Source organism: Neodiprion fabricii, chromosome 3, assembly GCF_021155785.1.
Source record: "Neodiprion fabricii isolate iyNeoFabr1 chromosome 3, iyNeoFabr1.1, whole genome shotgun sequence".
NCBI classification, from domain to species: domain Eukaryota; kingdom Metazoa; phylum Arthropoda; class Insecta; order Hymenoptera; family Diprionidae; genus Neodiprion; species Neodiprion fabricii.
The window spans coordinates 32,867,318-32,892,868 of NC_060241.1; the positions used below are offsets into that span (position 1 = coordinate 32,867,318).

The window sequence follows — 25,551 nt, forward strand, 5'->3', positions numbered from 1 at the left end:
ATTTATCTCATTTGATTACCCACGTACTGATATAATGTAGAACAAAATTAATTTATGATTATTTATATTTTGAGACAGCACACTTTTAGGTATAATTTTGATAACACTCATGGAAAACTTACTCTTTATTATGTATACACCGTCTTGTTTTATCTCTGTTTACATTTGCACACACGTGTATATATTATATGTATCCATTTATTAATCTGTATTTCGTTATACGTATATATTGTATATATATATATATATATATATATATATATGTACAGTACATACGTCAATTTGAAGGTATGTTTGAATTTTACATTTACTTGTTGAGTACTTCCGCACATTTCACTTTTCCATATATATATTCCAAAATTTTCCAAAATATACTCCAAATTTTTAATATTTTTTTTTATGAGTTCGTCACATTATTTAGGTATACACACACACACATATATATATATATTTTACATGCGGATAATCCCTCGACTGTATATATATATATATATATATATATATATATATAACATATATATAACAAGTTGCCGCAACCAAATCGTAGGTCAGTGCTTTTTATTTTTTGCATATTATAGAAGATTCGATAACGGTTAAAAACCAGTAAAATTAATTTTCGTTGCTTAAGGACGTAGTCTGGAAGTAGTTTCAGGTCACTGCAGATCGCATATTCGCTTATTTTTAGAAGTTTTGTACCGTACGGTAATTTGCATTTTGTTGGTGGCAATCGTGTGACCGGAATAACTAGTATTTCAGGTTCGATAATGAATTGCATAATGTAGTAGTGTGACGTTCCAAAAGTAATATATCGTTCAATGAGTAAGTGCAGACCTCATTTTCTATTCGAATCGAAAATGCCAGAAGGTTTATTCTTGTTTAAGGTCATATAGTACTCCTACCCTTACCGACCGAGCAAACTCACCTTTTTTATTCCTATATTGAAGAAACAAACGAGCGAAATTGGTAGGCCGTGTCCCCAGCTCATCGTGAGAGCGTCTCTTGTTGAAGAAATTATGGTAATTATTGTATTGTATGGCTCATTTTACTCCTCATTCTTTCCGGAATGGCGGAAAGTACCACAGCTCTGCACTTTTTGGCCCCTGAAATGTGGGAACTGAGGGAATAGTAACACGTGTCAAAAAGCCAGACATATTTTTTTGACTACTTTTGGGATATGAATAATTTTCCTGAATTCATCGAAAAAAGAGCAAAGCACCGTCGAAATTTTTACCCTTTTCGTCCGTTTGTTTATTTAACATAGGAAGAGAAATGAAGTAGAATTGTTTGAAGTGTACGCGCCTTTTTTAGCGACTCAGTGAGAAACAGAATTCCCTATGCATTTACTCACTGTAGAAATGAGCGTATAAGGCCGCATTCCATATAAAGTCTAAGATTTGAATTGATACACGTATTGATTCGTGTTTAATTGATGCCAAGTATGTAAAATTGAGCAGCGAATAAATGCGTGAACCGTTCGTCGTTGTTTCTCGAACCTTCTGATCGATCCCAGCGCAACTTCAGACCACACTTCTAAGGCCTGTGATAATAATCGGTGGTACATAATCTGGGGAATTTCACGGAAGGTGTTCACCACGTGCGATGCAAGGTTTGGCAGGACTGGTACGATGTATCTAGAATAGAATCGATTCGGCGGTGAACTCTCGTAACAGCCGGCAGTCTGTTGGTAACTTCTCGAAGGATCATCCGGTATATAAAAACACTGAAGCCGGTAGCCGGCGACGCGCAATTATTTCGCTCCGCGAGGAACGAACAATTGCATGTAATAATTGGTGATTGTTTACTTGTGTGTAATTCCTAGACGCAGTGTAACTAGTCCAACAATTTAAGGTGAGTCGTTCGTTTACCGTCTACCGTATGAACGAACGTATATCGTTCGTCAACAATTTTCCTAACTACGGTCCCAGCATCAGACCTCGTGCACCTGCCTAATTTACACCGACAATGCCTGTCCGCCTCTGACGTCCCTTTAATTAATCTCGCTTTCCGTATAATATAACGCTAAACGTCAACACGGGAATCGTGCTGATTATAAATTGCATTAAGCCTTATCGGCGTCAGTCTGGGTATAGAGGCTGCCGATTAACACGCTGTTTGCTCTGATCGCGGCGTTGGGTTATCAGCAAACTGTATTACACACGTAATTACATTAGTTCCGATATCGCGGATACGACGGTAAAGAGGATTTGGGAATATTTTACAACGCGTCGAAACGCTCGCAATTTATCATCTTATGCGCTGACCTGTGATAATCTTTCTCTCACAATCAGGTGTATTCGCTGATGGAAATATTTTGCGTTCGTGTTGTCGGTGTTGAGTTATTTTTACGCGTTTTTACACAGTCGACGAATCGAAATGACTTGACAAAAAATTTTATTCCTAATCCATATTCTGACGTTCATTCTGTCAGTTTATTGCGCATCGTGAATGCGTCGTTTGTTTTCCTGCCTAAATATCGCACAAGGGGAACAATGCTTTCACTAATTTATTTAGAGAAAAAAAATACGTTCAACATAACTTTTCAACGTGAATCTAATTTTCTTTTATATCTTTGCCGTGTTGAATTCCACCCATAATTGTTTAACCGATTTAGATAAAAATTTGAACGAATATTTCATCTTCTATTTTTTGTGTTTACTGTAGGTCGGGAACGAGCTTTTAAGGTGGGATTTTGCGGTTTAAAAACCGCGTCCGCTAAAGCTTCTGGAGGATTAATAACCCCCGTCATTCTTGACGAAATTTAGAACCAACGTCAATTTTTGCTATCTCTTTACGTATTCTGGAATCTTACAATTAACAGGTATTTTCGCATTCAAATTGTGCGATTTGCTTTCGGTGAAAACTGTACCCTTACAAGCTGGTGAAAAGCGTGTTTGTTCTTTCCGCCGCTACCGTCTAAATTCAGCGCAAAATACTTTCGCCAAAGTGATGCGCAATATACATGCATCATAGTTTTGCGCAGGCCAGGCTGCGAAGCTAAATATAAACGATTGCATTCTTTTGTCCGACTCAACAATCACTCCATTAAGTCTTCCGGCGTTATCGCAATTCACACATCTCACTCCAACGCCATAGTTTACATTCAGCGAATCGTCTGCGGTTACACGTGAAACCGGATATGCACCTGCATTTTATAAATCTCACAATCAGACAGACGTATTCGCCTGGTTGCGGCCCTATAAGCTGCGGCTTTGCAAATCAAGAAACGTCGCTCAATCCTCATTTTCCAACGAACAAATCCTACGAACGCGCAAACAAGGCCGTACAACGCAATCCAGCACGCCAGAGGCAACTAACAAGTGGTTTCTCATTGTTTGCTATGTTCGGTGCATAAAAACGGTGAACATTAACATACCGCACAAAAAATATAGATGACGTCTTAATTTCTCAAGAGTTTTCTATATTTGCAAGTCCTTCTTCAATTATATACGCTTGTCAATATGATTTTCATGTTTTTGTGACCGTCAAATATTGTTATATCACACGCTGAGAGAATATATATTTATTTTTTTTTCTCTATTTTTCACCGCTTGTCACCGAGATAGCGAAAACATTTTTTCTGTCTATTTGCGAAACTGTTTTTTGTGGACTTGACTTTACCAAACGCGTCACTCGACGATGGATCAACAATTCGTCTATTACTCTTGAAAATTAAACTCGGACTGATAATATAATCTTCCGTTCGAATCATTATACGAATCACGCGTGTAAAGCGGCCTTGTGCCATCTTTGTTGAATAAATAAAAAAAGTCGATAAAACAGAACACCGAAACGTAAGTTCATGTATAAACAATTTTATTCATTTCTTGTTTGATTTTGTTATATCGTCACAAAAATTCAATTCATAGTCGATATTTCTCTTCATCGGCGCGAGTTTGTACCAAAGATTGTTGAGTGCGAAAAACGGATCGATCCGTTTCTATCAGAGTTTGAGCGTAGCACAGGATATAAAGGGTAGTGGTAAAACCGGTTCAAGTTCAGCCGAGATGGCCAAATGTTGGAGGATCGAAATCATTGCCTCACCCTTCTTCCCCGGTGTCTACTTTCCACGAACGAAATCGATGAAGAGAACCCAGTCGTACACCTCAACTCTCGCCCAGTCAGCCGGCCTCAAATCTTGACCTATCCTACGCTACGTTTAAACGGCTCCCGGCCGCGACGTCTGACAAAAAGCGAAGCTTCGTGCGCCTGTCTCGCCGCGTGTGATACAGTTGCATTATACGTGCGCACATAGTACATATATAGGCAAAAAGACGGGATGTGCGCATCGAAAGCAGGAGCGTAACTAAAAGAAACGGCACCCACCCTATTCCATGACAACATGTCGTAGGTACGCTAAAATTCTACCGAATTGGAAGCGTTTCACAAATTTTGTAAAGCTTTCACCTTACAATGATGCTCTTCGTCTTTGCACGAAAATTCTCCTCGCATTCATGCTCTGTCTTTTATAGTTTTTCGGATGGCACGAGCCTTTCGTGGTGCTCGTAATGAGCGCACTATCCGCGTTAAAGACGCATCGCGATTTTGCTTATGCAACGGCGTGTAAACACTGCAGTAAATGTCAAGGAGGCAGGTTCGGATCGCGGCAATCACAAGATAGGCGTGTGCTCTAGTCGGTCTTATTAAATAAGTGTATAACTGTAAACAGTTTTAATTGCCTTTATTTTTGTATCGTTGCACATTTTTCTTCTTTGTTATTTCTCGAACAACGTAAAACGCTTCACTGATGTTTTATTATACGGACAGTCGGCGGTTACGCAATTGTGCGTGCAAGTTTTCTTTCTATTTCGTCTTGTCTGTATGCATTTTATACGCGAGGGAATTCACCTCGGACTGAACACCCGTTGACCTCACCATTTTTCTGCATTTATAAAGTATGGCAAACCCGGAACATACGCACTAATTGTAACTTTCAAGAACAGTATAATGAGAAAATTCAAATCTCTAATGAAAATTCTTCTAACAGATTATTCTTTGTACGTTAATTCAAACTTTGGGAATTCAGATAAGAACTCTTGATAAAGTTTTTTTTAAGTTAAATTAAAAATAGTAATAGAAGAAGAAGAAGAAGAAAAAAAAAGTGTTTTCAGGAGGCAAGAATCGAGAGTATACAGTTGTGTGTAAAATTTAATTAATAGTTGTATCACTGCTTATATTACTCGACGATTATCCATAATAGCGTTATTCCACTGAAGCGAAAATCTTCATGTATCTCCAAGTAAAAACAAAACACGCTAAAACGTGGCGGTCAAACACTGCAGCACTTATACGCCATTGGGAAGAGATAGAAAGAGTCTGTTTTGACAGTGAGGTGAACGCATGATTTAGGGTAGCAGTCCGATGTCTACCTAAGCGTAATCGGTACACCGTAGGTTATTAATAACTGTATTAGGGTGTTTCAGAAAAAAATAATTTGCGATTTTCCACAATGACACGCCATAAAATGTTCGCTTAGGCTAAAAGACAGGTTCTGCCAAAAGACGAGCGATCTACGTTATGTGGAAGATCACGCTCGAATTGATTTGACACTTGCATACATTTTTTTAGATTTATAAAGTATCGTGAATAAAATTTTTTTTAATTACTAACATTAATTGTAATATCAATTTACGTCATAAAAAGATCCACACTTGTATAATATTAAGTTTCCTGTTGATGTCTGAGAAGTGGATCTGATAATTTTTTCATTACTAATTCAATCTCACGAAATAGTTGTAATTTAACATAAACTTTTAATTTAGGAGACTAAGATTCCCGGTTGCTATATCGCTGTGTTACGAATCGTTGAATATAAATATCAGGAAAGAAATAATAACTGAAACGCTATAACCCGTTGCTTCACTGATTTAAAAATATGTGAATAAAAGTGAAAAATGAAATGAGCACGATCTTCCACATCACGCGGTACGCTCGTCTCTTCGCGTAATCTCACTTTAAACCCAAAAACAAAAACTCTTTAGGGGGTCTCACGGCGAAAAATCGTAAATTATTTCTTCTTAAACACCGTAACCTGTATACATTGCAGTTGTATGCATGAGAAAATTGTGCGATAAGTAGAGATAACCTCACGAGAGATCGCGAGTGCTCGCGGGGCCTTCGGGGTGGCGTCAGAGAGGCTCTGAGGTCGCGGCCCCCATTGATAGGGGCCCAACGCGCGTACTTTGGACCATTTCGCCGTACGGCTAAGTCAAATAAACGCGCCTGCTGATCGCGGTGTCACTTCAGTGCGACTGTGGCTCGCTTCTGAACCGCAGTTCAAAAACTTGAATCATATACTCGAAACGAAACTGCCGTCGGTGTAGCCGCGATGTATGTTTGACAAGTATTATTCACTGGGTATATCACCGCAGGACGTATTCTTTCGCTACGTCAATTACCGAACGTCGAACAGTTCCTTGTAAAACACGTGGTCGCTTCGCCTCCGGCGAGTCGTAATATTCGCTATTAATTATCTATCGTCGTAAAATTGTAACCGATACGATTCGTCATGTCCACTACAGAGCCGGGCAGCTTTTCGTCGAACGGCAGCATGATCGTCGTCAGCAATAGACTACCGTTTGTTCTTAAACGGAATGAAATCAGTGGTCAACTCGAGAGGAAAGCCAGGTAAGCCAAGAGTGATTTTATTCTACGCAGAGGCGTTTTTTTTTTATTTTACAATCAAGGTAGCCCAAACAATTACCCGCTGCACAGTGTAAAATTATATTACATATCACGCAAATTTCACAATCAGTTTTTACACGATCAATAAAATTATCAAGTCATTTTATCAATTTTCTTTAATATCGAGTGATTTTATAAAAAAAAACATTTCGAGTCTCGTTCTAATTCGGTTAATCTTATTACAAAACGACTCTCGTCACGTAGTTGTTTTTGCTAACGGTTTATAGATTGGAACGTAAAGGGGACGCCGTTTCATCAATCAACTTGGCTGTTTTGTGTTTTGTTAACTGTCAAAAACATTACTGTTCAATAATTCAAATACTATTATCTATCGAGTAATCTTCTTAAGACTCGGGAAAATTTAAAAATACGGGTTGATCGATGAATATTTATATATATTTGCTGACAATGAGTGGAATTACCGTAAGTTTTCACAATATTACATTTGCAAATCTAAGTAGTATTATACCTACTAAACGGTAGATCTGAAAATATGACCAAGACAGTTGTGAATCAAGAAAATATTTTAAATGAAAGTTTTTCAAATCACTCGTGTAATGTGGAGACTACAACTGACTTACTATGTGGATAATAAGAGAAATCCAATTTAAGTTGTAGAAAGCTCGATTCTTGGGTTGATCTCTCTGAAGTACGTTGTCCCAAGTTTGTAAAATCCAATTTCTCGAGTGGAATCGTGTAGAAGTGTGCGATTGTTGAAATTACTTTGGTAATACATCACCATTACCTTCCGGCTACCTAACTACTTTCGTCTTACTGTTAATTTATCTAAAAGCTCGCTTAAACCTAGTGCAGTGTGGTTACCGAAATGGTTTCAGACAATTTTTCCTATTTTCACTTTTTACAGATCAGTGTAGAAAAAATGCGACACGTACAGATTATTTTTTAATTCGACTTTCAGAGTGCGTCAACGATGGGAATGTTCAATTTGAACGTGTATTTTGTGAAAAGTGACAGATATATTTGAAACATTACTCGACTTTTTCCCATCTCGCAAAGCTTGAAGCTATACTTACATGCCCAAAGAGCTTTTAAAGCTGAAGTAATATTGAACGAACACACGATATGCCGCAGAGTTTGCTATTAATTAACAAAGTTTGCAAAGCCACGCCAAAGCAATACACTTTTCTTCGACAGCATGTTTATTTTTCGGCAAAGATACATAAATATGATAATCGAGATAGAAATAATCGATTTTATTCGTGAATGAAGTTACTTTTCGTTAATCAATCCGTACTGCGTTGTCAATGAGGAAGAAAACAGTGTTCAACTGGAAATATCTCTTTCCGTGCACTGTTCTTAATTGTTCATCTTGTGTCGATTCAAATCTAGATAACCGCTGCATCATAGAATGAAAATGCACGATGGCGAAGTAGGTACTCGCCTCAAGGTGATAACGTCATTTGAACGCGGTCGCGAATTTTCTTGACATTGGAGAACCTATTCTTACTTGACCTAGTCTTGATATTTCTCTCTCTCGCTCTCCTTCAATCTCTAGTTTCTTTTCTTTCTCTCGATGTCCTCCCAAGGCCGATATCTTGTCAGAAACTGAGTTATATTTTCGTCTCCGGTCGGGCCACGTGACTCGTTTATTGCGTTGATCTCTTTAAAAAATGGGCTTTAAGCTTTTCGTTACATGAAATAAACAGAGTATAAATAAGAATAAAAGCGATAGCACGGATGTCCTAATAAATTGCTTTATACCCTATTGCCCGATTGTTTTTCTTTTTGTTTTTTTTTTTTTTTTTGTTCCGTCAACGTCGTAAAAACTGTCCTATACCTATAGAATCAAACGAGGCCAAACAGGCAAAGGGCCGACAACATCATGACTTGCAGCGATAAGGCTAGCCCTTAATAAAATCTGTCACGTAGTTTTCCACAGTTATAATACGCGATATACAGGCATCATTGAAAGGTCAATGGGCCCTGAGATTTATTCCAACTTTTATCTGTACCAGTGATAAAGTTGCTTTTCGAACGATCTATGCGTCACATGCCTTTGATCAATATTCCTTATCTCTTTTTCTTCTATGCAACTGCGACTTCACTGTAAAATCTTAGGTAAGTAGATTGTTTTCAGTAGATTTTTTTCGACAAACAACTGCCTATGAATGTTTTCTTGACCTATGGAAATCATTCGTGATACAGTCGTGACTAGATTCTCTTCTGTCAGTTTTGTCCGCTAGTACCACGTTGTTGGCAAATGCAAAATTCAAGCTTCTTCAGCATAATAACTACGTGTAAATACATATGTATATATATATATATATATATATATATGTATATTTTATACGTACAATCGTAACTCAAGAGTCGTAATGTTTTGATCTGGAATCCAGTCAATTATTGCTAGTCGTAAACTATAAGACAGATATAGGTGTATTAGCAGCCGGATTAAATGATTAGGAAACACGAATAAGCAACGTGTACTTGTTTATAAATTCACTCGTACACGTATCGCAGGATCTACTGTACACACATTATACACACTTGAAAACACTATATGTGCATAAATATTATACGTTCTTAATTCTCGTACTGTTCTTATTCCTTCAATATAACGAGTGATGTATTTCGTGACGTCGTTCGACTTGCGAGGGTCAATTACACAACTACATAAAAATTTTTCGTCCGTTTCCTAAAATTTATTTTATGATTTGTCTTTTCATTATGCTTCAAAATAAAGAAAAAGTACCCACATTCCGTATAAACTTTGCTTTTGTAGTGCTTTTGATAATAATACATCCTTTTTCCAGTTATCGTAGAAATATTAAATAGTTCTGGTACATTTAAAAATACAGCCAAAAAAAAAAGAAAAAAGGTTGGAACAGTTTTAAAGCAGTAGTCTCTGGATTTTTAGGGAATAACAAAGATGAAAATTACCAAGATGTGGTTGAAAATATGTTAAAAAACTTTATAACCATGGGTTGCAGAATGTCTCTAAAAGTACATATGCTGCATGCTCGTTTAGATAAATTTGAGAACAACGTAGAGGCGTACTCAAAAGAACAAGGAAAACGTTTTCATGAAGATATTATGAACTTCGAACAACGTTATCAGGGCCAATGCAACGAAAATATGATTGTTGACTACATTTGGGGTTTAGGGAAAAAAAAGTACTTACGAACATGAAAGAAAAAGTAACAGGGTTCACTTTCAAACTTTTTTCCACTATTTCGTAATTTGATATGACAGTAAAAGTTGATAAAAATTACATATAAATATATTTGTTCCGAGTTACGAATAAATAAAAATTTTAACTATGGATTTTCTAAAATACTCTTCAACCGTTCCCCTGGATAGAAAAGCAAACTTTTTCACGGCGTATATATATTTTTTTCATCCAACTATCGGTAAATCTATCGAAATTTCATACCCTTTTATTAAAGTCGAAAATTCGTGTTGACCTGTGTTATTGTCGGGCTGCAGATGCCGCGTCTCCTATCTCATTGTCAGCTTCGCATCGACGGAAGGTTCGACTTATCACCTTTCACGATTACCGCAGACATGACACTATAGTATACAATAACACAGATAATCTGGCAAAAATAGCCATACACCGATAAGATGTCCAAGGTAGATTTGCAGACGCGTCACAAATACTGAAAACTCAATCGTTCGCAAACACTGACAATTTACGGCTGATATAGGGAAAAGCTCGAGCAAAAGGGGGGGGGGGGAAGTTAAGTTCATGCAAACATCACTAATTCATGACGTCCGACCGTCATTCGTCCCAACGTTATATTCTATGTTTATCGATATTGCAGTTATGAATTACATTAGCGACTTGTCGCTCGAGCGAATAAATCTCACGTTACGAATCGATGTATTAACGTTACATCGGACAACAACCGCTTGGCATTCCTTGTTGTTGTTATTATTATTTTTATCTTTGTTGTTATTGTTGTTATTATTATTATTATTATTGTTATTATTGTTCCCCAGTGCCGGAGGTCTCGTTACAGCCGTAGCGCCAGTGGTAATAAACGGAAGAGGCGTGTGGGTAGGATGGCCTGGAATGCACATGGATGACCCGACCGAAAAGATTCCCGAATCAGATCCGAATGATCGTACTCCAACGGCAGGGCTTTTATCCAGCAAGGTGAGTTACGGAATTAATTCATCGCCACGATTACTCAGCCTTTGTTTAAACAGTGGGGGCTAACTTACGAGATTGAAGTTTGTAAACGTTATCGTAATGAAAGATTGGGGGGAAAATTACTGTTTTCTTATTTTTACAATTACTGAAGCAACTAAGGTTTCAAAACATTGGTACGTCTTGCTTTCTTACGGTTTACCGAATTTCAAACAACTCCAAAGTCGCGAAATAACGATTTTTTCTCATAAATCGTTATCATAACGTTACTATGTTTAACGTGATACTAATTTCTCCTTGTACGCGGTTCTTAACTCGGTCTCAGAGAGAGAGAGAGAGAGAGAGAGAGAGAGATTTGTGAATATCTTTGCTTCCTTTTTTTGCTTCTTATTTTCCTTCGTCGTATTTTTAGTGAATTTTTTTTTTTACTTTTTTTCTCCTACCGCAGCTACACAAACGTTAAATGTGTTTTGCAACTCGAGTTGCAATATTATATGCGTCACAGGAAAGTTTTGAGTCATATGCACACGTATATGCACACAATATACGCATGTGTGTATGCATATAATCTTCACAAATATTTGGATATTGCCAATCCGTATTTTATTTATCTGAAAGTCTGACCTCAAATTACGTCTATATAACATATTATACGTGTGTATATATTTTATTATATCGTGTGCGATGCACGTGTGTTATATACTCATTGTTTTGCAATAATATTACTCGATTAATGAAGCTATTAAAAGCACAACCTCTGCTGATGAGGGTGACGCGGTGCTCTGTGAATCGACGTAAATAGATAAGAGAAAAGAATCGTACGAATAACAGACGTGACTCGTGTATTATCGTAAATTTACGTATAATGTAAGTGCAGTAAAGATCTTTTTACGCGCCTACTCCAGCCTACCCGATTGAAACTCTCTTCTGTTGGAAAATTGCTAAAACTAATTAACAACCGGTATCGAGATAACGTGATTATAAGCATCCTTTGACCTAAATATTTTTGATAAGATGCTCGCTTTGACAATGAAACATCCATCAGCATGGTGATATTACGAAATCAAGATATTATAGCTGCGCGCCAGCTGTTATTGAATCAATCAAAAACAAAAATTTATGATTTTATTTCTCTGACGATGATTTATTACGTCGCGATCTTTGTGTCAAGACTTTTTAAACTATGATTTCTTTTGCAAACATCCGCACTGAAACAATAATTATTTAGTCTCTGAGATTTCTTCCAGCATATTGCACGACTAAGGGATAATTTTTTAGTTTTTACTATTATCATATTTTTACCCAAATTTGATCGATTGATGTTTAAAAAGAAGATTAAAAAAAAAAACAAATAACTATCGTTGTTTACGCAATTGTCAACTGATCTTACCACATGCGGAAGGAAAGGATTTCTTGCGGTAAATAATATTTATTCGACTGATCGTGAACGAAACTTATTATGGCGAAACGACTGTTCTTTTTGTTTGACAGAAATATCGCATGTATTTTGGGAGAAAACAAGAAGGAAACAAATATCAGTCTGTACGATAATTTACGTCCGCAAGTATAATACGCAACACATTTGAATCAAGTGAAAAATATATTCGGCGCAACTGATTTTGTTTTTCGACTGCAGAATCTTTATTACATTATACATATACTTGATGTGAATTCCAACAAATCCTTTCTCCGTTCCGACCATGTATCATGCAAATATGAGCATACTAGTTTGAACAAATAATTACAGAATTACTGTACTTTTGTGTACGATCGTTAGGTTCAACATTGTTAATCATAGTATACAATAATAATTTTTACTACCGCACCTACTCGGTTATATTCATATTTTTTCGCCAAGAATATTTCGCAAGGCGCGATAAATACGTATAATTTTGGGCAAATTTTTTATTTTTTTTTTCTCACTACGTTCTCTAATATGCGGCACGCCTACTTCAATTTTTTACAATAATATTAAGAGTAACAAGGTTTCCCTAATTGCACAGTGCTCGACGCGATTACTTATACGTATGCATGTATAACTTAACTTCTCCACAATTAAGCAATTTTAATATTTTCCACCGCATCGGCAGTATAATCAAGTATCGATTAACCGATATCAAAGTGTCGAATAAAATATTCCGCGATTCTGTATATCTGATCGATGTAATCGATCCTCCGAACAAGATTCTCGCGAGAAGATAAAAATATTTTGTACGTCGGTATAACGTGGCTGAAAAATGAACGAAGAATGCAACAAGAAATTTCACGACCCGCGAATATCTTGCATAATCCCATCACGTCGTGGAACTGCATCGGTGAGAAATCGCTTTCGCGGTGTTCACGCATCGTCCATGCCTCGTACACGTGGAACCATCGCGTCTCCAATCTGTGCGAAAATCTTCCGCAATTCTGCCTGATCTCTTGCTAGGAGGCGACCTGTCCCACCTTCGGTGAGTCACTGACAACGAGACCCGTTATCCCTGACAAACGAGCTTATGACATTCGTTAAAACAGCTTCGAACGACGGAAAAAACAATTGACGCAAAATACAGATGCATAATTATTTGCTTATTTAGGCGTACAAATGGTGGAAGCATGGGATTGCATGTATATTGTATTAATGAGTCACCGCGGCGGTTTTACAATTAGTATAACACACACCTGTTCAACGTCCTAAGTTTATTCCATATCCGCATCGACATAAATGCCGTTCTAACACCGTTGTACGTAATCTCATTATTCGGTATTACGATTGACAAAGATGCGATATAAATACGTAGTAAAAAAGGTGTAACACCAAGGCTTCTTTAGGAATTCGTACAAACCCGTCGAGGATCGATTATTTACCGAAGGCCAGTGATCGGTCTTGTTTACAACTGGTAGCAAGAGATATACGTACACGTAATGTCATAAATAATCCGAATTTTTTCATTCGTGGATTGACATTGTGAGGAAAATTAATACAGATCGCGATAAAGCTGTATCGTCTAAGCGTAATTGAACACCTGAACCGTTTAACTGCAGGTTGTGTCATAACCCGATAAGGTTAAGGACTTGTCTAGGATATATTCGTCGCGCAAAGCGTGTGATTGGCTTCTTACTTCCTAACTCAATTCAGGTTTCTTTGTTTTATCGCCAATTCACAAATTCGTGGTACTTTGCACGTGATGAACTAGAGATAGAGATAGAGAGAGAAAAAGATATAAATATACCAAAGTCCGGAGGGTCATAAACCTAATCTCCGTGTAGAACATCGGCAGCGTTAATCCGCATTATACGATGGAACGATCGTGAAATGTGTATATAGTATATCAGATACCCATCTTACATGTACTTGAGATTGATATAAAATATGATAACGTTTTAAAAGCATGTGTGCAAATATTTAAATAGGTTTTCACGTGAACACCGAGTGCACAAACAAATACGTGTATCGTCATGCGTGTGTCTCCAAAATGCGGACCTGGCACGCATGATTCGATGTTCTCTGATCAGTACAGGATTTGCACAAAGTAGTTCGCGGGAACAAGAAGATCAGAGGCGAGATGAAGCGAGTTTCACGCTTTTGGCACCGGATGCAATTTTGCTAACGCGGCTGACTCGAGGCAGCGTAAAACGTAACAGCCAATGATCGCATCACGTCGTTGAGTGTATATTTGGATTGGATGAATGACTTTTATTTATCTTTTATTGTTAGAATAGGTCAAGAAAGAGGAATTTGGAATGTAACTCTTGCCAACCAATTTCTACCTACACTTTGACCGTATAATTTTTCTAACCAAGTTATCGTCCCAAAATTAGCGCGTAAATCTTTTTTGTTTTTACTGTTTTTTTTTTTTTATACTGATAAAATCGATTTTTATATCATACACAGATGCCGAAGGAAAAAAATGGTGTACTTTTTTTATCACGGGGAGAGTATTAGTTGGTGGCGCAATATATTTTTGTTTATGGTTTGACCGTATTTACTTTGTGACAGTTAGAATCGTTTCAGTTTAAAAATAAGATGAGGTGTGGCAACAATTATTACAAAATACGCTGTTATTTCAGTGTCTCTTTCATTCATAATTCACTTGAAACGGTTTCTCAAGAAACAAACTAATAATAAATTTATCGACTATATCTTGTCTGACCAAATTTGATTTGAAAAAAAAAAAAAATCATTTGTTCAATTAAATTACATTATTATATTATTACACGAGTAAGTTAAGATCGGGAATTCAACGTCTGAATCACCAAGGATAGTTATATAGTCAAACATGACACTATTTACGAAAACATGCGTCAAACACGTGAAGTTCTCGTGTTTATCGTGATTCTAATCACTCGTAAAGAAAAGTTCGCTTTGTTCGTGTGAATTAGGTGTTCGGCCCACGCGTGAAGATATTCTTTTTATTTAGACTTCGGACGACATATATAGGTAAATTATACTCTCGATATTTTGGAGAAATATTTTTTTTCCCCCCACTTTTTCCCCCCATTCTAATGAGGACTCTCTGCTGATTAGAAAGACAGCTTATCTCAACTGTATATCTACCCACTGATTGAAATCCTGGTATTGCGACCGATTTATTTACCTAATACATCTTCGTACAATAGGATGAAATTGTCGCTATCAGCAGAGTACAAATATTCATATATATATATATATATACGTACAATAAGCGTTCAAGCTGTCGTTCTTTCTTCTAATTTTGGGTATACGATAAAGATCTGAGGCACTGTCTTAATACTTTTACTTGAAACAATAATCGTAGACTTACCTACCAGCTGTCTACGATTTGCTCAAAAGTAAATCAATGAACAGGATTCGTTGGCCAATAATAATCGTTACCTTATATTATATGTATACTTGTCTTATTATCCAATATTTGAATAACTTCCTCAAGAAATTATATCGTATTTTTTCTTGGACTGAATTGATGATCGCTTCGGAAGCTCGTGTCGAACCAACGTTTAACTGGCAAGAGCTTGAATTTATACTAGCATCGCTCAGTATCGCGCTTCAGCATTTTGGACATCAACGCTGATGTCTAAAGGCAGCCAGGAGGTGGGGTCATGGGATTATCGGTCCGAGTGACGTGCGAACTACTTTTATCTAAAGGCGTACGCGCTTGTATGGCAAAAAAAATAAAAAAATGCTTTCGTTCCGTTCGTAATACTCAAATGTAGGCGACGCATATATGCGTGTTAATAGAATAATCAAATTTCGCAACATTATCGTCCGTTTGAGTGGAGCGTCAATAATTATAGTCGTTTAAAAATAAAGGCAAACGTCCGTTGAAATTTTTTTAGCAATTTAAATTTTTGGTAAGTTTTATTTGAACTATTTTCTATCTTACATCAAAAAATGTTATCTTGCGTTCATTAATTAAATGATATGATGATTCGGACTGGTGATTTTGAAAAAATAGCGTAGTCAAACATGATTCCATTAAACAATATTCATTTGACTTGATGTCTAAATTATATGTGAATATTCACTTTAAATTTTCTGTGCCTTGTTGTTTTTTCAATGCGTGAATAAGCATGAGAATTCAAATAAGCACAACATTTGAGAAAAATATGGAACCATCCTCGAATCGGCTACCGAAATTTGTACCGGAAACGTTATTACTGCCACTGTTGAACACTGTTGCACGGCTCACGTTAATGAAATCGAAAATAACTGCGGATTATTTATGTGACAATGAGAAGTATCGGGTTAAGACTGCGTTGGTAATGTAAAACCGTTGCGCAATGAAGCCTGAATAATTATTGGCCCTGTTTCATTTGCCAAGCTGTCGTTTCTCAATCACACAACTCAATATAGTTGGGGGTTTAAAAACAGAAGCAAAACTTGCAAGGTTCTCATGCATCGCGTTTTGCTCATTCGAGAAAGAATATCCAAATCTTACGTTTATTAGTCAACTGTGCTCGGTGAGATAGCCCATATTACTATCTTGAAGACAGTAAATATTTTTGCTGAAAAATTAATCGCAATACCGCAATACGTTATTAGCACAAACAACTGTGTATAAATTATTTTTTTCCCTTTTTTTCGATATCGTTCACGCTTATTATCATTTTCGACTCAACAGTTGTTAGATAAAATTGGTGGAGTTTTTCCGCAAATAAATATTCCGCAACATTAATTTGATCACGCATACTGACTTTCGTTACGACGAACGTGATTTGAGCTTGATCTGCAACATAGCGTCATTCATTTTTATTTTTTGTTATAAACATTCGTTACACTTAAGCCATCCATTGATCTCATTGAACTATCAAGACTGTTCCCGTTTCACAATCAGTAATCTCTAGTGTGATCTAAGTGTTATAAAATACGTAGTGGAAAACCTAAGACGCTCAAGAATTATCTTTGAGACATAAATAGCGGTCGCTTTGTTCCTTTTCCAGCTAATTTACAAATTCATTGGGCTTCAGACAGTATATTCAAGAACTAAATAAATGCGTAGATTTTAGTTTTGCGAAACCTTCGATCGATCGTTCGATGAGACTCGCCGAAAATATTTACTCACCAAAAGAAAAAGTTTGTGTCACTAGCATCAATTATAGAATGTAACCCAAATATGATTTCCGTCAAACAGCCAGTTTCAACCATTTTTTTAGAGATTGTTTTAGGAGACTGCTGTCCATCAGGCATGATCGTTTTTCACATAATTTATTGGTTTCATTATATAGTTTGGTTATTCTTTCCATCTAAACTGCATAATGTTGTGAATGACGAATATTTGGAAACATATTTTCAGGGATAAATCTTCGAATCCTACCAAGGTTTGGTGAAATCTTTTAAAAATTTTCTAGTTGTGCTTATTCAGAAGGGTCAGCTGATTTCTGGCAGACTCCATTTCATTATCGCAAAAGTCAAGTCATTTGCGTCAATAAGCAAGCATGGTCTGGTGTGTTTTCTTTCTAATTTTTTTTTTTTTTTTATCCTGCTTATTTTAAAATCTGAACAAAAAGAGTGCTGAGATAACGGTAATATAAGTTGTTTGCCAATGAGAATGAGTGAGTTATTACACCGAGGGCTCGATGGGATCAAAATCCAATCACAGACGGACTTTGCACGATTTACAATGAAAACGATTATAAAGTTTTCTTCATCATATTTTCATGTTTCTTACTATAAAGTTGGCTCTTTTATTTGTCTTTTTGTCTAGTTGTTTGAGAGTGCGATATTACAGCGTGTAATGAATCATACAATCGCCCTCCGTCCGATGGTCAATATTTCCCAAGAGTTCTTGACTTGCAAAGGGGTGGGCAAACGATTGCTTCAGAAATAAGGATAAAAGGAATTGAAAACGTTTCGAGTAAACGTCACTCGATCCGAAACTTCTGAGTTTATTACTCGCGTACTTTTTTTTCTTTTTATCATTTACTTGGTATTGTTACACTTATCGCTTGGTTGCAGGTCGTCGCAGTGCACGTTGATCCAACAGTATTCGATTCCTACTACAACGGGTGCTGCAATGGTACTTTTTGGCCACTGTTTCACTCCATGCCCGACCGGGCAACTTTCATTGCTGATCATTGGCGTGCTTATGCCACCGTCAATCAAGAGTTTGCTGCTCAAAGCGTAGGTCCTTTGATCTGATTATAAATCACTCTAAGTTGTAAGCACAGTTAAAAAAGCGAATACGAAAATGTGTAAATATTACAACAGCACCTTCCATTTATATCTGCAATTCAATAATCTGGTGTCAGTCAAACGGTTACATATCCGTTAGTAGAAAAACGTTTTATGCTGGGTTTCATGTTCTTTACATCTCTTGTCAACATTTGTTTGGCGCCTGCTTTTTCGACTCTACATTGTACCCTTGATTGTTTATTCTCTTTTCTTTTTTTTGTAATCCAATTTCACCCTGTGAAATTCATTTGTTCAGGTTAACGCCCTCGAAAAAATTCACAAAGAACAGTCCGGGCAACCTAATGGAACACCTTTGGTCTGGGTCCACGACTATCACTTGATGCTGGCCGCAAATTGGATCAGACAGTCCGCCGAAGAAAAAAATCTCAGGTTGAAATTGGGATTCTTTCTTCATATTCCATTCCCGCCTTGGGATATTTTCAGGCTATTTCCATGGGCTGATGAAATACTCCAAGGAATGCTCGGTAAGAATGACCCACAAAATGACTTGTATTCTATTGGATACGACTGAAAGACATCAAGTTTGAACTGAAATCAAATTCGACCTCGTAAATCCGTTGCTTTTCTAAAATTACTTTCACTTAGGCTGTGATATGGTCGGTTTCCACATCCAGGACTACTGTTTAAACTTCGTCGACTGCTGTCAAAGGAGTCTCGGCTGTCGTGTCGACCGCAAAAATCTCCTCGTCGAACATGGTGGTCGAACAGTTCGTGTAAGGCCTCTGCCGATCGGAATCCCCTTCGACAGATTCGTTGCTTTATCCGAAAGTGCGCCGAAGGTTATGCTTACCAATCAAAAAATAGTCCTGGGTGTCGATCGTCTCGATTACACCAAGGGATTGGTGCACAGGTTAAAAGCCTTCGAGATGCTATTGGAAAAACATCCTCAACACAGAGAGCAGGTATGAAGAATCGCATGAGTACATTCAGGAACAAAAAGTTGTGCATAAATTGTAATTTTGACAACGATTTCACGCAGGTAACCATGCTTCAAATCGCTGTCCCATCGAGAACGGACGTGCGCGAATACCAGGACTTGAAACTCGAGATGGATCAATTGGTGGGACGTATCAACGGTCGATTCACGACACCAAATTGGTCGCCAATTCGATATATCTATGGATGCGTTAGCCAAGAAGAATTGGCCGCTTTTTACAGAGAAGCCGCGGTCGCACTTGTCACACCTTTGCGCGATGGTATGAATCTTGTGGCGAAAGAATTTGTCGCATGTCAAATCAAGGTGCCTCCGGGTGTCTTGATTGTTTCACCCTTCGCCGGCGCTGGTGAAATGATGCACGAAGCTCTCATCTGCAATCCATACGAAATCGACGAGGCGGCTGAGGTGATACACAGGTATGTTGTAATATCCTTTATAACCATTTGAATTGACGTTGAAAAGGGGAGTGCATCTGTCTCCTTGACGCATCTTAAAGTGGTACATTGCTTATTGCTGATTCCGCGCATTCATTTTGAATTTTGTTTGTGTTTAACGTATGTCATTTACAAATTTGTATCCTTGTATTGTACTGTATATACGTATATTTTATTATACAACACAATGACGATAAAAGTGACTTTCAGAGCTCTGACGATGCCGGAAGACGAGCGTACCCTTCGTATGAATCATCTTCGTCGTCGGGAGAGAATCTACGACGTGAATTACTGGATGAAGTCGTTCCTTCAAGTAATGGGCTCGCTCGAAGAGAGGGACGCCGTAGGTGCGACGACCATGCACCCAGTTACCATGGACGACTTCGACGATTATTTGAGCAAGTAGGTACCATAGACAGGAGAATTGTGCATGACTGGGCCCAGCCAGCGCATGTGCTAGAGGGCACACATATCTAACACTGCAAAGTCAATGAAATGTTTAGCCGACATTTTGTGGATGTCGTTTTTCTCTTTGTCGCATAAATATTGTTCAATAGCAAGATGAGGACTTTTGTCAATCGAATGATTCGGACCATCTGGAGAAGAAAACGAATGTGTAAGAGGGGATTGCAATGATATTATATGTTGCTCGAACGGTGTCATGGTAATATTGATATTCACTTTCTAAATTCGTTTATCCTCATCTTTCTGCAGGGTAAAGAGCTGTGTTTTACTATCGTGAGATACATGTTTTCGATATCCTCGTTTATCGAGGTCCAGTTGATGTGGGAATATTTATTAAAAAAACTTGATAAAACGCATGAGTTTGGGTACGTCACTGCGAAGGCAATGCCTACGCGGGGTCTTTTAAATTTCTCAGTCAAATGAGAGGTGCATGGTATCTCACCCGTGTTTGGGGACCACTCGGTAAGAACAAGTATACAAATGGCCTCCCTGCACCTGCACGTACTTCCGAACGATGCAGGGAGATTTAAATTTGCTACGGAAATGGGCAGCTAACTGCTTCTAACGTGGCGGGCCCGTGCTGTGCCGCGACCTGACTCATGATGAAAGCCGGGTAACGATCCAGTGATGGCGCATGTCCCCTAGGTATATTGGCGATAATCACAAGTTGGCCCTCCTCCTGGACTACGACGGTACCTTGGCTCCGATAGCGACTCATCCCGACCTGGCCATCCTACCTTTAGAGACAAAGAACGTCCTTCAGAGGTTGTCCAACATGTCGGACGTCTACATCGCTATCATCAGTGGCAGAAACGTGAACAACGTCAAGTCCATGGTGGGGATCGACGGTATTACTTATGCCGGAAATCACGGACTCGAGATATTACATCCGGATGGAAGCAAATTCGTGCATCCGATGCCCGTCGAGTTTGAAGGCAAAGTTGCCGGTTTGATGCAGAGTTTACAGGATCAGGTAAAGAGTATTTCCAATCGTGCGGTTATTCTTTTCTTAGCTTAGGCTTATGCAATACATGTGAAAACGACTACATTTGACTCGCATCAAGTTGCAATAAGTACTGTTTTAGGTTTGCAACGAAGGTGCCTGGGTGGAAAACAAAGGGGCTCTACTGACTTTCCACTATCGAGAGGCGCCGATGGAGAGCCGACCTCAGATGGTTGAGCAGGCCAGAAAATTGATAGAAGAGGCTGGGTTCAAAGCTTGTGCTGCTCATTGCGCGATAGAAGCTAAGCCCCCGGTAGAGTGGAACAAAGGTCGTGCATCTATCTACATACTGAGAACTGCGTTTGGTCTCGACTGGAGCGAACGGATCAGGATCATTTACGCGGGTGACGACGCGACCGACGAAGACGCCATGAAGGTGTGTTTTATAGCGCGGGAAACCTAGTGCACATGCATGCTGGTAGTTGAGCTACAGATGTTTTTATCCATCATCATTCATCGGCGTAAAAAAAATTTGACGAAAAGCGAACACTGCTTCCAAGCATGAGCTGAATCTAACGACCTTGAAATTTTTCAACATTGGTCGTATAGTATAACATTTAAACGATGTCTCAAAATCGAGTTTGCTTTCTGCCAAACGGCGAAAAAGTCTATCAATAAGATATATTGTTGAACTGGTTTGTACAGGCATTAAAAGGTATGGCGGCGACTTTCCGAGTGGCTTCGTCGCACATAATTCGTACATCAGCAGAACGACGTCTTCCGAGCACGGATTCGGTGTTGACGATGCTGAAGTGGGTCGAGAGGCACTTGAGCAGACGCAAACCACGCAACAGCGTAGATATATCATCAAGATTCCGGCGAGGAAGCACCGGCATTGCTATGGAGATGTCATTCACGTCGCCAGAAAAACAGAAAATCGAGCAACAGGTAGCGTAGTCGTCGTGAGTCGCGGACTCGTGTGTCGCTCTGCTATAAACGATGAGAGTAGTCTGTAATAATTATTATCGTGTCCTCGCAACTATATAATACCTATATGTGTAAATTTGTAATGATGGCACCGGACGCAGCGAGCGAGCAACGGTCATCCGTATTTCACTTCATTTACAGCGATCTATTAGTTCGAAAATCAATTTTTCTGACGAACATACCTACCTGTTATTAGGAAAATGACGATGTTCGCCGTGTCCTTCGCAGATTTTTTCTTCCGTGCTGTAATTGTATGTCACTGAATTATCGAAGGTGTATAATTGCGACCGTTCGTATCGATCAAACACTCGATCAATTCTTCCAGCCTATTGCAATCGTCCAGTGGTCAATGTAAATCAACCAGCCATCCTGAAACCTGAATTCTGTTATCTTCGAGATTATGTTTGCGTCAATTTAAGGATCACGTATGTGAAACGATTCCCACCAAGTTTCATTCCTAATTTTCTCATGTTTTGCGAACGAATGGTTTTGACAAACACGAAAGAAAGTATTCAAACGATTGATGAGTAAAGTCAAGATTTTGGTCGAGAGCGAAAAAATTCACTTTAGTTGGAATGAAGCGCCCCGCAACAGTGGATTTGCGCAACTGCCCAATCAACAAGTAAATTATTTCCTGACCAAGGGTTAAATTTAAAGTATTTGTTTTCGTTTTTTTTTTTTTTTCATCTAGCTTAAAGACTAAATTCCAATTGATGTATTAATTTTTTCCGCATGTGCCATATACGCGAAAATTCATTCTCTGTAAATTTAAATTTACGTCGTTATTGTCACCTATGTAAGATACAAAGCCAATGGCTGAAATTATTCGTAATGTTGCACAACGTGCCGATTAAAATCTTCCTTGTTTTTATTTTTTTCCTCCCTCCTGAATCGTAATTGTCAACATTTATGATGGAGTCACGAGTTCGGACTTGGAAACGGAGTAGCAAGTTGCACAAATAGTTTTGGAACAGTAACACGCGTTTTATACGTTCCGATGCCATACTAGATACGTAGATTTTGTCAGATACGTACTATGCGATCATTACAGCTCAGTTGGTTGAACATCGCGTGATTCATTGTGCAGACTTAAACGCTCAGCTTAAATATTCTAGATTTCAATTTTATTCTTGAATATTGATCGAGAGAACACAGAGTATTATCAAATATAATCACAAGAATTTTTATACCGACAAGACTGCTCGTTAAAATATCATTATTTTTGCAATAATCAAAGATGGTATATGGCCGTAAAGAAATTATGCAAAACCGTAGAAACAAGAAATAAAGGAATATATTTTTAGGTATTTTTACATCGATATCTTTGTACGTTCTTCAAAACATTCACACTAAAGTTTACGAGAAGAAGTAAACGGAAAAATCCAAATAAACATTCAACGAGAAACAAGCAAAATATTTAAGAAAAAAGAAAAAAAAAAAAAAGAAACGAATCAATACTTCAAGGCATCATAAACTGAAACAGAAAAAAGGAAGATCAAGTTGCGTAGAAATCAATGTGTGAAAATTTCGATCTTAATGTCGCACATTTGTGAACGGACCTTTAGCCCGAATTTGTATAGTAAATTCGAAATTTCTGTGTCTGTTTCAAATAGGTTCTATGTCAAATTAGGGTAAATACGTATAATTCATAACTTTCGATCTTAAAACGAATTTCATTTTTCAAGTACGAAATCAGAGCAACTTGTATTTGGTCTTTTCTGTTACTCGCTACTTTGTTTTGCGTTTATCGTTATTTAGTATTTAGCATTCAAATGTAGATTTTAGTCCACTTAAATGATAGTAATTTGAAAGCTACTGAGTATAAGGCTAATAACCGCAATCTCGTATTTCCAGGCGTATTTATTAGTCAGTTATCACTACTAGTCAATAAAGAATCCATAAATATGGAGTTTATTCATTACACGCTGAGAAGCCGGAAGTCAGAAATTTTTTAGCTCATTTTTACATTACATTTATTGAGCAACTTGTCAGTTTTTGTAAAAACAAGATGTTTCTAAATATTGAAGCAATCCATTTAATGAATAAAAATTGCAAAATTATTTGTAAAAAAGAAAACGTCACGCCGCTCGAACCACTCGATCGGTGCGTTCAAATAATTGTAAGAATTAAATTACTGTCAATCAATGTGTATCGAAAGTTCCTTGACGTATCATCAAAGTACAAATAATCCGATCAATTTTTTGATAATGGCTCGGGAAATTGAATCCAATGCTCTTATGCCAAAGTAATAATGATTATTATCAGTCAATTTTTATTCACTACACTCCCATAGCAAAAAAATCCGCGATTAAGTTATTACAGTTGTCAATTTGCAGTCGATGTGAAAAAGTAATGTAGTATAAGTGTAGGGACACCAAAGGTAATCTATCCTCGTAAAATTGTATTCAACAAAAAGTTGGAGAATGTTTAGAAACTTGAAAATAAGTATAGCGTGAAAGTAAATTTGGTGTGCTCTCGAATTTCGCAAGTAAGTTTTCGACAAGTATATTTTATATAGCATGTCAAAGTTTTTGATGATTTATATAACTTCTGTTTTAAGGTGTTGTTCTCAAAAAGGCTGTTAGTAAGAATGTGTATAAAGTAAAGTAGAAAGAAAAAAACTGATAAGGCTGAATCACGTTGTATCGCGTTTGCCTGCCGTGAAAGTGGCCCGGTATTTTATACTTACGCTGTAATGAAATGCTACTTGCTATAATACTTGTGAAAGATGAAAAATGGAAATAAAAATAAAGGAACGTATCTACTTCGTAGTTATAAATAAGTAATTTTTTCCTTCGTATATTTGTACAAAGAGTACGCTATGTACATATCAACTCAATACATAGTGTTTTTTTTTTATCTATTCCTCGAATCGTGCATCTCCAAATTCAAATTCGAAATATCAAATTACACTTCACGTTCTATTCCAACTATACAACACTACCTAGTAGAAGTATCTAACATATGCGACGCCGGTAATATCGCGTGATAATATTCGTTCGAAAATATTAGCTATCAACGCCAGTTAAACGTGATAACATTTATTGGTAAGACAAAATAGTAGGAACCACCGGTATGGTGGCTGTTGGTATACACGCTCATACCACCATCGGTAAGCACTGACGGTGAGTATTGATTCATTCTCAATTCTAGCATCGCCTGCCTATTCGTACAAATGCCAGGCGGAGACACTCGGAGCTGTGAATTTGCCCAATTTTTTTCTCAAAGCGTTTACAAATAGGTTCAATTTAAAAACTAATTTTCAGACTTCAGAGAGTTTGAAATAAGTTTTACATAATTATTGCAGGCATTCCGAAGTCACTGGCTGATTTCAAGCGA

The 25,551-nt window shown here is 37.6% G+C and overlaps 1 protein-coding gene across 3 annotated transcripts; it reads left to right on the forward strand.

Moving 5' to 3' along the window:
- The first annotated feature begins 1,678 nt into the window (after positions 1-1,678).
- LOC124177210 (alpha,alpha-trehalose-phosphate synthase [UDP-forming]) lies at positions 1,679-24,983 on the forward strand. Of its 3 annotated transcripts, XM_046559354.1 has the most exons (11): positions 1,679-1,848; positions 6,519-6,624; positions 10,645-10,801; positions 18,210-18,374; positions 18,682-18,910; positions 19,032-19,348; positions 19,426-19,799; positions 20,028-20,219; positions 20,919-21,255; positions 21,368-21,661; positions 21,931-24,983. In XM_046559354.1, the coding sequence occupies exons 2-11, from the start codon at positions 6,548-6,550 to the stop codon at positions 22,180-22,182; spliced, it is 2,394 nt and encodes a 797-aa protein (XP_046415310.1). In that variant the 5' UTR covers positions 1,679-1,848; positions 6,519-6,547; the 3' UTR covers positions 22,183-24,983. The 3 variants fall into 3 exon arrangements, with proteins under 3 accessions (XP_046415310.1, XP_046415308.1, XP_046415309.1); XM_046559352.1 differs by lacking the exon at positions 1,679-1,848 and having other exon boundaries at positions 6,222-6,624; XM_046559353.1 differs by lacking the exon at positions 1,679-1,848 and having other exon boundaries at positions 6,223-6,624; positions 20,928-21,255.
- Positions 24,984-25,551: the final 568 nt, after the last annotated feature.